The sequence below is a fragment of the Oryctolagus cuniculus genome, chromosome 7, assembly GCF_051225735.1.
Source record: "Oryctolagus cuniculus isolate XC-2025 breed Fujian yellow rabbit chromosome 7, ASM5122573v1, whole genome shotgun sequence".
Classification (NCBI taxonomy): Eukaryota; Metazoa; Chordata; class Mammalia; order Lagomorpha; family Leporidae; genus Oryctolagus; species Oryctolagus cuniculus.
The window spans coordinates 33,387,303-33,398,644 of NC_142873.1; the positions used below are offsets into that span (position 1 = coordinate 33,387,303).

The following is an 11,342-nucleotide window of genomic DNA, read 5'->3' on the forward strand; positions in this document are numbered from 1 at the left end:
CTATAATTGGAAGATCATCAGGGACTTTTAAGATGGTTTTTAATCTCAAAAATGATAGGGACTCATTTAATTGACCCCTGTCTCTGCAGAATAACTGACCAAGGATCCCTTGTGTGTTTTGTCTACACTGTGTTACTGTGTTTGTTAGCTGGACAAACGCATCTATCATCATATATTCTGTAATGTCTCATTTCAAATTTTATCTTTAAAGTAATTTCCTGTATTGTTTAGCTTACTGCTAAATAGGCTGTAGATTCTCAGGAAACACTTATTGATTAAAAAAAGAAACTAGAATCTGGTGACATCATATTGTTTGGGCTTCTTAACTGCTTTCTGCAATGGATTTTTTAAGAGGTGGGCATGAAGGAGCTATTGTTACTAAGAAGTAGCCTAATCTACTAATGACTGATTTTTCTGCTTGAGTTATATAGTATTGTGAAACATATTGTAAAATATTTTAGAGGCCAGCGCTGTGGCTAAGCATCTGCCTGTGGTGGCAGCATCCCACATGGACGCTGATTCATATCCCAACTGCTCCTCTTCTGATCTAGCTCTCTGCTGTGACTTGGGAAAGCAGTAGAATATGGCCCAAATGCTTGGGCCCCTGAACTCATGTAGGAGACCCGGAAGAAGCCCCTGGCTCCCAGCTTTGGATCAGCCAGCTCTGGCCGTTGTGGCCATTTGGGAAATGAACCAGCAGATGGAAGACCTTTCTCTCTGTCTCTCCCTCTTTGTGTCTGTAACTCTACCTCTCAAGTAAATAAATAAATCTTAAAAAAAAAAAAAGAAATATTTTATGGTAAATATAATCTTTAAAGATATATTTTATTTAATTGAAAGAGTTACAGAGAGAGAGATGGAGAGACGGAAAGAGAGATCTTCCATTTGCTGGTTTACTGCTCAGATGGCCTCAATGGCCAGGGCTGGGCCAGGCCAAAGCCAGGAGCCAGGAGCTTCTTCCAGGTCTCCCACATAGGTGACAGGGGCCCAAACACTTGGCCAACTTTCCCTGATTTTCCCTGGCCATTAGCAGGGAGCTGGATCGGAAGTAGAAGAGCCAGTTTCCACGTTGGGACTTTGGTGTTGCAGGCAGCAGCTTTACCCATGACGCCATAACACCAGTCTTAGTAAATATAAATTTTGAGTTCTTCGAGCTGTATTCTTCATTCTTAATAATTTCTTGATATTCTGTTAGAGGGTTATCTTAACCATGCACGCTCATATTTGGAGCACTCATCATTTTTCATGATGAAGTATTTTTTTTTCTTTTTCTTTTTCTTTTTTTTTTTTTTTTTTTTTTTTTTTTTTTTTTTTTTTGACAGGCAGAGTGGACAGTGAGAGAGAGAGAGAGAAAGGTCTTCCTTTGCCATTGGTTCACCCTCCAATGGCCGCCGCTGCCGGCACACCGCGCTGATCCGAAGGCAGGAGCCAGGTGCTTCTCCTGGTCTCCCATGGGGTGCAGGGCCCAAGTACTTGGGCCATCCTCCACTGCACTCATGGGCCACAGCAGAGAGCTGGCCTGGAAGAGGGGCAACCGGGACAGAATCTGGCCCCCGACCGGGACTAGAACCCGGTGTGCCGGTGCCGCAAGGCGGAGGATTAGCCTAGTGAGCCGCTGTGCCGGCCATGATGAAGTATTAAGACAGTGTTTGCCTCCAGAGTAGCCTAGATATGGATATTCTCATAGTGCCTTATGTCCTATAGGTGCTCAGTGACTAATGAGTAAATGGTTCAGTATGAACAAACCTGCCTACTGCAGGGTGGAATTTGTTCTGAAGACCAGAATTTTAACCTAGAAAGTACTATGTAAGAGAACTCGTCTAAGAATCAAACCTGTGAGTTTAAATTCTACCTCTGATTTTAATTTAGCTTTATCACTTTGGACAATCAATCATACCTTTTCAACTTTTAGTTTCCTCAAATATAAGTTGAATGGGGGAGCCAGTTTCGTGGCACAGTAAGTTAAGCCACTGCCTGCAATGCCTGCGTCCCTATCAGAGTGCTGGTTCAAATCCCCTCTGCTCAGCTTTTGATCCAGCTTCCTGCGAAGGCACCAGATGATGGTTCAAATGCTTCAGCCCCGCCACCCATGTGGGAGTCTCGGATGGAGATCTGGGCTCCTGGTTTCAGCCTGGTTCGGAACTGGCTGTTGGAATCATTTAGGGAGTGAACCAACAGATGAAAGATATCTCTACATATAGCTCTCCATCTCTCTGTTGCTCTGCCTTTTAAATAAATAAATAAGTTTTTTTTAACTTTAAACACCTAAGAATAATTGTGTGTTAATTACAGAGTTCAACCAATAGTATTAAGTAGAACAAAAAAAAATACTGAAAGGGATAAAGTATTAAATTGTACATCAACAGTGATGACAAGGGCTGATCAAGTCACTGTTTCTCATAGTGTCCATTTCACTTCACCAGGTTTCCTTATTGATGCTCGGTTAGTTGTCACCAATCAGGGAGAGCATATGATATTTGTCCCTCTGGGACTGGCTTATTTCACTCAGCATGATGTGTTCCAGATTCCTCCATTTTGTTGCAAATGACCGGATTTCATTGTTTTTGACTGCTGTATAGTATTCTATAGAGTACATGTCCCATAATTTCTTTATCCAGTCTACTGTTGATGGGCATTTGGGTTGATTCCAGGTCTTAGCTATTGTGAATTGAGCTGCAATAAATATTAAGGCGCAGACAGCTTTTTTGTTTGCCAATTTAATTTCCTTTGGGTAAATTCCAAGGAGTGGGATGGCTGGGTTGAATGGTAGGGTTATATTCAGGTTTCTGAGGAATCTCCAGACTGACTTCCATAGTGGCTTTACCAGTTTGCATTCCCACCAACAGTGGGTTAGTGTCCCTTTTTCCCCACATCCTCGCCAGCATCTGTTGTTGGTAGATTTCTGTATGTGAGCCATTCTAACCTGGGTGAGGTGAAACCTCATTGTGGTTTTGATTTGCATTTCCCTGATTGCTAGTGATCCTGAACATTTTTTCATGTGTCTGTTGGCCATTTGGATTTCCTCTTTTGAAAAATGTCTATTGAGGTCCTTGGCCAATCTCTTCAGTGGGTTGTTTGTTTTGATGTTGTAGAGTTTCTTGATCTCTTTGTAGATTCTGGTTATTAGCCCTTTATCTGTTGCATAGTTTGCGAATATTTTTTCCCTTTCTGTCAGTTGCCTCTTCACTTTCCTGACTGTTTCTTTTGCAGTACAGAAACTTCTCAATTTGATGCAATCCCAAATGTTAATTTTGGCTTTGACTGCCTGTGCTTCTGGGGTCTTTTCCAAGAAGTCTTTGCCGGTACCTATATCTTGCAGGATTTCTCCAATGTTCTCTAATAATTTGATGGTGTTGGGTCGTAGATTTAGGTCTTTAATCCATGTTAAGTGGATTTTTGTGTAAGGTGAAAGGTAGGGGTCTTGCTTCATGGTTCTGCATGTGGAAATCCAGTTTTCCCAGCACCATTTATTGAATAGACTGTCCTTACTCCAGGGATTGGTTTTAGATCCTTGATCAAATATAAGTTGGCTGTAGATGTTTGGATTGATTTCTGGTGTTTCTATTCTGTTCCATTGGTCTATCCATCTGTTTCTGCACCAGTACCATGCTGTTTTGATTACAACTGCCCTGTACTATGTCCTGAAATCTGGTATTGTGATGCCTCCAGCTTTGTTTTTGTTGTACAAGATTGCTTTAGCTATTTGAGGTCTCCTGTGTCTCCATATGAATTTCAGCATCATTTTTTCCAGATCTGAGAAGAATGTCTTTGGTATTTTGATTAGTATCGCATTGAATCTTTAAATGGCTTTTGGGAGAATGGACATTTTGATGATATTGATTCTTCCAATCCACGAGCATGGAAGATTTTTCCATTTTTTGGTATCCTCTTCTATTTCTTTCTTTAAGATTCTGTAATTCTCTTTAACGTCCTTGGTTAAGTTTATTCCAAGGTATTTGATTGTTTTTGTAGCTATTGTAAATGGGATTGATCTTAGAAGTTCTTTCTTGGCCGTGGCATTGCCTGTGTATACAAAGAGGGGCACTATATAATGATTAAGGGATCAATTCAACAGGAAGATATAACGATTATCAATGTATATGCACCTTTATTTAAAAGATATGTTAAGGGACTTAAAGGGAGACTTAGATTCCAATACAATAGTACTGGGGGACTTCAATACTCTACTCTCAGAAATAGATCAACCAGACAGAAGATCAACAAGGAAACAGTAGATTTAAATGACACTGTTGCCCAAATGGATCTAACAGATATCTACAGAACTTTTCATCCTACACATAAAGCATTTACATTCTTCTCAGCAGTACATGGAACCTTCTCTAGGATTGACCACATACTAGGCCATAAAGCAAGTCTCAACAAATTCAAAAGAATTAGAATCATACGATGCAGCTTCTCAGAGCATAGCGGAATGAAGTTGGAAATTAGCAACTCAGGAATCCCTAGAACATATGCAAACACATGGAGATTGAACAACATACTCCTGAATGAACAGTGGGACATAGAAGAAATCAAAAGAGAAATCAAAAACTTTCTGGAAGTATATGAGGACAACAGCACAACATTTCAAAACTTATGGGATACAGCAAAAGCAGTGTTAAGAGGAAAGTTTATAGCAATAGGTGCATACATCAAGAAATTGGACAGGCACCAAATAAATAAGTTTTAAAACTATATAAAATGGGGGCCAGCGCTGTGGCCTAATAGGCTAGGCCTCTGCCAGCAGTGCCAGCATCCCATGTGGGTGCTGGTTAATGTCCCAGCTACTTTTCTTCCAGTCCAGCTCTCTGCTAATGGCCTGGGAAAGCAGTAGAAGATGGCCCAAGTGCTTGGGCCCCTGCACCCATGTGGGAGACCCAGAAGAAGCTCCTGGCTCCTGGCTTCAGATTGGCTCAGCTCTGGCCATTGCGGTCATTTAGGGAGTCAACCAGCAGATGGAAAACCTTTCTCTCTGTCTCTCCCTCTTCTCTGTCTTAACTCTGTCTCTAAAATAAATAAATAAAATTTTTTAAAAATTACATAAATGAATAAATTGAGCAAGAATCATAAGATGATCTCTAAGATTTTTCCCTCTTCTAAAATGCTGTCTAAACTTCTAACAACTGGCCTTTACTTAACCTTTGCACCTTAATAAACCCTCTCCCTTCCTTCTCCAAAGTGCGCACCGAGTGAACCCCATACCATGCTCTCCACTCGTGAGTGTTCTTTACTACGCCTACGCTTGTCTGCTCCCACCTGTTGAGTCACTGTTTTCCCAGAGTCCATTGTGTTTATTCCAAACCTGTTTATGCTGGTTTTACTTGCTATTGTATTTATGTAAGTTAATTCAATGTTATGCCACCCAATGAAACCAGAGTATAAAAATAGTTGTTTTTGTAAGAACTAAATGTTTTGAAAAACTGAATAAAGATGAGTTTCTTTAAAAAAAAAAAAAAAAAAGTATTACTGCATTAGATATAGGGGTGAGATAACTGAAAAAGGTAGGGGGTGTACTAAAAGTCTAGAAGGATTCTGGACCCAGATTGCTTTGCAAGTCTCTTGAGTTCTTCCACCACTTTAAAGAAATTGAAACTGAACATGGTAGCCAGTGCAGTAACTGAATCTAGCCAAACGACCCATACTCAAAGAAAGGCCCTGCTCTAAGAAATAGCTAAGGAATGTATTTTGTATGCTTCATGTGAAAATAAAAAATTATCTCTTTTTATGATTCTCCACTTGAAAATAAAGTCAGCTTTCTTCATTAGCAGATCAAGGCCCCATCAGGTAAAGAGCGTTGTTATTATTCTATGATCATCATCACATTGTTGACCTTGTTTTTTGTTTTTAAGAGTTATTTATTTATTTATTTATTTGGGAGAGTGACAGAGAGAGATACAGCGATCTTCCATTTGTTGGTTCACTTCCCAGATGGCTACAATGGCCAGAGCTGGGCCAGGCTGAAGCCAGGAGCCAGGAGCTTCACCTGGGTCTCCCACATGGGTGGGAGGGGCTCAAACTCTTGGACCATCTTTCACTGCTTTTCCCGGCTGCTAGCGGGGTGCTGGATCAGAAGCAGAGTGGCTGGGATACGAACTGGCACCCATATGGGATGCTGGCATTGCAGGCAGCAACTTTACCCACTAGGCACAACACCAGCCCCATAGGCCTTCTTAAAAATAACAACTAATGCAGGTCATATTAGTGCTTTTAATTTGGGTTCTGTCTGCTCAGATCTATGCAAAGCACTTCTTTATATCTCTTATTAACAACCAATTCCTACCTGTGTTTCCTTCACAGAACATCCAGAAGATTCTCGGCCTTGCCCCTTCACGAGCTGCCACCAAGCAGGCAGGTGGATTTCTTGGCCCTCCACCTCCTTCTGGAAAGTTCTCTTGAAGTAAAGCAGAGCCCTTTAATTCCTGTTTGTTTGTTTGTTTTTTAAATATACAAGGCAGACTGGCATCTATTTTATAGCAAGAACCATAGGCAGCCTTAGCACTTGAGCCACTTTCTATTTTTGAGTTATTTCTCAGCTTTTTGGATATCATTAGAATGGCATCCAACACATATGATAGTGCTTTTGGTCACAGATAAATTGTCTTCAATAAGTAGACTGATTAGTTAAGTTCAGGTGATGTTTATGTAATGAAAAACAAGTCCTATCTTTCCCGTTTTGCTTACATAAATATTTTCTGTGGGACTGACTCTCAAGGCTCTATCTGTGTCACATACATGCAAGTTGGCTCTCCATGAGTGAACATCTAGAAATCTAGAAGAAAAACTTAGTTTGTGTAACTAAACTTAATTGGAACTGTTTGTTGTATTTTTTTAAGCCAAATATATCACTTGAGATCAATAAAGCCAAAATTTTAGCTACTTCATCCACAATGATCTGTTTTGTTTTGCTTGCATATTTCTAGATAATGTTTTTAGTAATGTGAGCATACAGGTAAGCATTGGCCAAGAAGCTGTTTCCCCATCCTTGCCTCTCATGCTCAAAATCTACAGAGTTGTCCTAGTTTGGAAATTGGAAAGCAGAAGTGGGAAGGAAAGTAATGACTCATGGATTTTAAAACTGAGAGTCCCCAGCAGCTGCCTTCGTACCCTGGTACAGCCTGTTGGATTCTTGTGAGAGTGCATTTAGATCTCTGGTAGGCCACGTTGTAGTTCTGTGTGGCTGTCTTGCAGAACTTGCTCCTAGTACAATGGCATTCTGGTCCTGCCATGCACCCTTGTGAGGAGGAGGGATGCATGTGCCATGCTTCTCCCTCATGAGCCATAGAGTTCGAAGTCTTATGTAGAATAATAAGCCACGGTCAATTTGTAGTATTTCTCAATAATCTCCTTAGATGTGGGCATTATACAAGTGAGGAAAAACACATGATTTGCAAAGTGAGTTAAACCAACAGCAAACTTCTCATCAGCAATCATAAAGTCCAGATGATAGTGGGATCCTGTCTTCAATGCATTGAAGAAAATGAACATCAACCTAGGATCTTACATGTGGGGAGCAGCCCGGACTGGACTGAGTTACTGGAATTAAGACTTATTCTATGCATCTGCTCTCCCACAATATGGCGCTGGGAGAGGAGTAAACAGCTTCTGCACAGCTGCCTCCAGTTCAACCAATAAACTGTAGGACTTGCTCCTGATTGGAGGAGAGCAGCGTACTCGGCGTGTGGGCAGCCGAGTTGGGATTGGCAGAGGAGGACTATAAAGGAGGAGAGAGACGGCACGCACCAGGAACATCTAAGGGGAACATCTAAGGGAACACCTGTGCAGCCCCCGAGAGAGCCGGCCGGCGGTGTGCCGCTCCCCTGCGGAAGTGGGGAATGTGGCCAGGGGGAACTGCCCTTCCACGGAGGTGGAAGGGATAGTAGCCAACCCGGGAAGGACCAGCAGCAAACCCGGGGAGGGCCGAGCAGACGAAAGAACAGCGCAGGGTCCTGTGTCGTTCCTCCACGAAGAGGGGGAGCGACACTTACATACACCTAAATCATAAGATTGGGGGCAAAATAAAAACATTTTCAGATATACAAAATCTAAAATAATTGAATTATTAAAGGGGCAAAAATGAAGATTTACACAAGAGTGGTGATGACTGTTATCAGTTTTTTCCATGTTACTGGTTACTGCAGGCAAAATAATTAAAAATGATAATGAAGAAAATGATGCTCATGATAACAATGACAAAAATGAAATATTTAAGATAAAGCCTAGAGAGAACCATTCTCAAAAGTCTGCTGCCATCTAAAGTGAGACTGTGTAGCCCACTCTCGCCACCTTACCCTGAGGCTTTGATGCTGGTGCTTTCTGATGGGATTTCTCGCGAACCAGGTTTTCATACACAAATCATGTTTCCCTGATAAAAAGTGAATAGAGGGGCCGGCGCTGTGGCTCACTAGGCTAATCCTCTGCCTTGCGGCGCTGGCACACTGGGTTCTAGTCCCGGTAGGGGCACCAGATTCTGTCCCGGTTGCCCCTCTTCCAGGCCAGCTCTCTGCTGTGGCCCACGAGTGCAGTGGAGGATGGCCCAAGTCCTTGGGCCCTGCACCCCTTGGGAGACCAGGAGAAGTACCTGGCTCCTGCCATCGGATCGGATCAGCGTGGTGCACTGTCCACGGCGGCCATTGGAGGGTGAATCAATGGCAAAGGAAGACCTTTCTCTCTGTCTCTCTCTCTCACTATCCACTCTGCCTGTCAAAAAAAAAAAAAAAAAAGATAAAATAGAGGAGCTGGTGCTGTAGCGTAGCATATAAAGCCACCGCCTGCAGTGCTGGCATCCCATATGGGTGCTGGTTCAAGTCCTGGCTGCTCCACTTCTGATCCAGCTCCCTGCTTATTTGCCTGTGAAGGCAGTGGAAGATGGCCCCCAAGTCCCTGGGCCCCTGCACCCATGTAGGAGACCTGGAAGAAGCTCCTGGCTCCTGGCTTCAGATCAGCCCAACTCTGGCCATTGCAGCCATTTGGGGAGAGACCCATTGGATGGAAGGCCTCTCTCTCTCTCTCTCTCTCTCTGCCTCTACCTTTCCCTCTCTGTAACTCTTTCAAAGGCTGGCATGTGGCACAGTGGGTTAAGCTGCCTCCTGCGATGCCAGCACCCAATATGGGCACTGTCGAGTCCCAGCTTCTCCACTTCAATCCAGTTCCCTGCTCATGCACCTGTGGAAGAAGCAGAGGGTGGCCCAGGTACTTGGGCCCCTGCCCCCCAGTGGGAGACCTGGATGGAGCTCCATGACCACCAGATGGAAGAGATCTCTGTCTCTGCCTTTCCAATAAATAAATCTTTAAAAACAAAAAAATTAAAAAACCTCACGAGTTTATACTAATAATCAGGACTATAGTTTATTTATTTATTTGGTCTACATCTCTTGTATCAAGCCATACTAAGAATTCCAATTTTTTTTTTTTTTTTTTTGACAGGCAGAGTGGACAGTGAGAGAGAGAGACAGAGAGAAAGGTCTTCCTGCGCCGTTGGTTCACCCTCCAATGGCCGCCGCGGCCGGCGCGCTGCGGCCGGCGCACCGCACTGATCCGATGGCAGGAGCCAGGAGCCAGGTGCTTTTCCTGGTCTCCCATGGGGTGCAGGGCCCAAGCACCTGAGCCATCCTCCACTGCACTCCCTGGCCACAGCAGAGAGCTGGCCTGGAAGAGGGGCAACCAGGACAGAATCCGGCGCCCCAACCGGGACTAGAACCCGGTGTGCCGGTGCCGCTAGGCGGAGGATTAGCCTAGTGAGCCGCGGCGCCGGCCAAGAATTCCAATTTTTAGCAGTAGGAATTAGATAATGATAACTAGAATATCACATAATTGCTTATTAGCATAATCTCACAACATAGCACCTGAAAGCCTCCATATATCAATACAACCATTACTAATACAGTTACTGAAAAATAAACATCTTTTTTTTGGTGGAAAGCCATGAAGATTGTTCAAGCTACAGCCCACTAGGGGTTCACAGAGAAATTACTGAAATTTCAAGTTACCTGGAATGGACTGAGATTATGCCAATTTTGTATACATTCACATTCATTTGTTTCATGTTATTTTTAAGAGTTTTTTAAAATTTTGCTTTATGACTTTATGACTTATGTTATTTTAAGAAACTGTTCTTTGAGGCAGGTGTTATGGCATAGCAGGTAAAGCCACTGCTTGCGGTGCCGGCATCCCATATGGGCACCGTTTCAAGTCCTGGCTTCCCCACTTTTGGTCCAGCTCTCTGCTTTGGCCTGGGAAAGCAGTGGAAGATGACCCAAGTCCTTATAGGAGACCTGGAGGAAGCTCCAGGCTCCTGGCTTAGGATCAGCGCAGCTCTGTCCATTGTGGCCATTTGGGAGTGAACCAGCAGATGGAAGACCTCTCTCTCTCTCTCTCTCTCTTTGCCTCTGCCTCTGTAACTCTGCCTTTCAGATAAATAAATAAATCATTTTGAAAGAGAGAGATTGTTCTTTAATTTTACTGTCTGATTCTATAATATCTTCATAGGCTTCTAGGCTGGTGCACAGAAGCATATTTAAACTAGGTAGAAATAGGCACCTCACCACTCATTGTGCTCTTGTGAGTACAGCCCTGTTCATCAGCCCTTGATGTGTGGGGAGACGCACAAGTACAGAACATGACCAGAAGCAATTTTACCTGCTTCTAAGCTAACAGTGGGCCTGGCAGGAACACCACCTGCAGTGACACTGCCCCCTCATTTAACACCAACTCACTCACGTCCTCATCCCTGTCCCCTTAATTTCCCTGCAGTACCCTCCCAGTCGTTGCGGACTCCTACCATCCTCCATCCTGCCTTGGCAGTGAGCTGTAGAAAATATAAATGTGTTGTTACGGGTTGCAGGGGAGTTGGCTCCCCAAACTCATGCAAATGCTTAAACCCCAAATCCTTGTGTTCACTATTGATGGATTAAAGCTAATAGTTGGATTAAGGTGGAGGCTTGATCCAATTCTGGCATTTGACTTGAGGGGACCTTTGGGAAGCAATTGGATTAGGTTGCTGGGGTGGGGCTCTATGATCAAATCATGGCTTCATAAGGAGAGACCACATGGCCGGTTCTCCGGGATCTCTGCTTCCTGGTCTACCATGTGATCCTCTGCCTGCACATGCTTTGTCTTTGCCTGCTTCTGTTACACACCAGGCTTATGGGGCTGCCTGACTGTGGATGGCGAACGCCCCAACTGTGAACTAGACATTCTTCCTGCCTAAGAAGCTGCTTTCAGGCATTTAGTTGTAGTAAGAAAAAGCTGATTAATACAACTGTGTTGCTGCTTTCGGGGAAGCTGTCCAGTGGCTCCCAGCAGTTTTAAGTGAAACTAAACTATCCAGCCCACAAGATCATCCC

The 11,342-nt window shown here is 43.5% G+C and overlaps 1 protein-coding gene across 1 annotated transcript in view; it reads left to right on the forward strand.

Moving 5' to 3' along the window:
* TMCO1 (transmembrane and coiled-coil domains 1) overlaps positions 1–6,881 on the forward strand; it is a 58,457-nt gene extending 51,576 nt beyond the window's left edge. Inside the window, exon 7 of the mRNA XM_002715830.6 lies at positions 6,298–6,881. Within this exon, the coding sequence (XP_002715876.3) occupies positions 6,298–6,396 (99 nt within the window). The 3' untranslated portion in view covers positions 6,397–6,881. The remainder of the gene's footprint in view (positions 1–6,297) is intronic.
* The last annotated feature ends 4,461 nt before the right edge of the window (positions 6,882–11,342 follow it).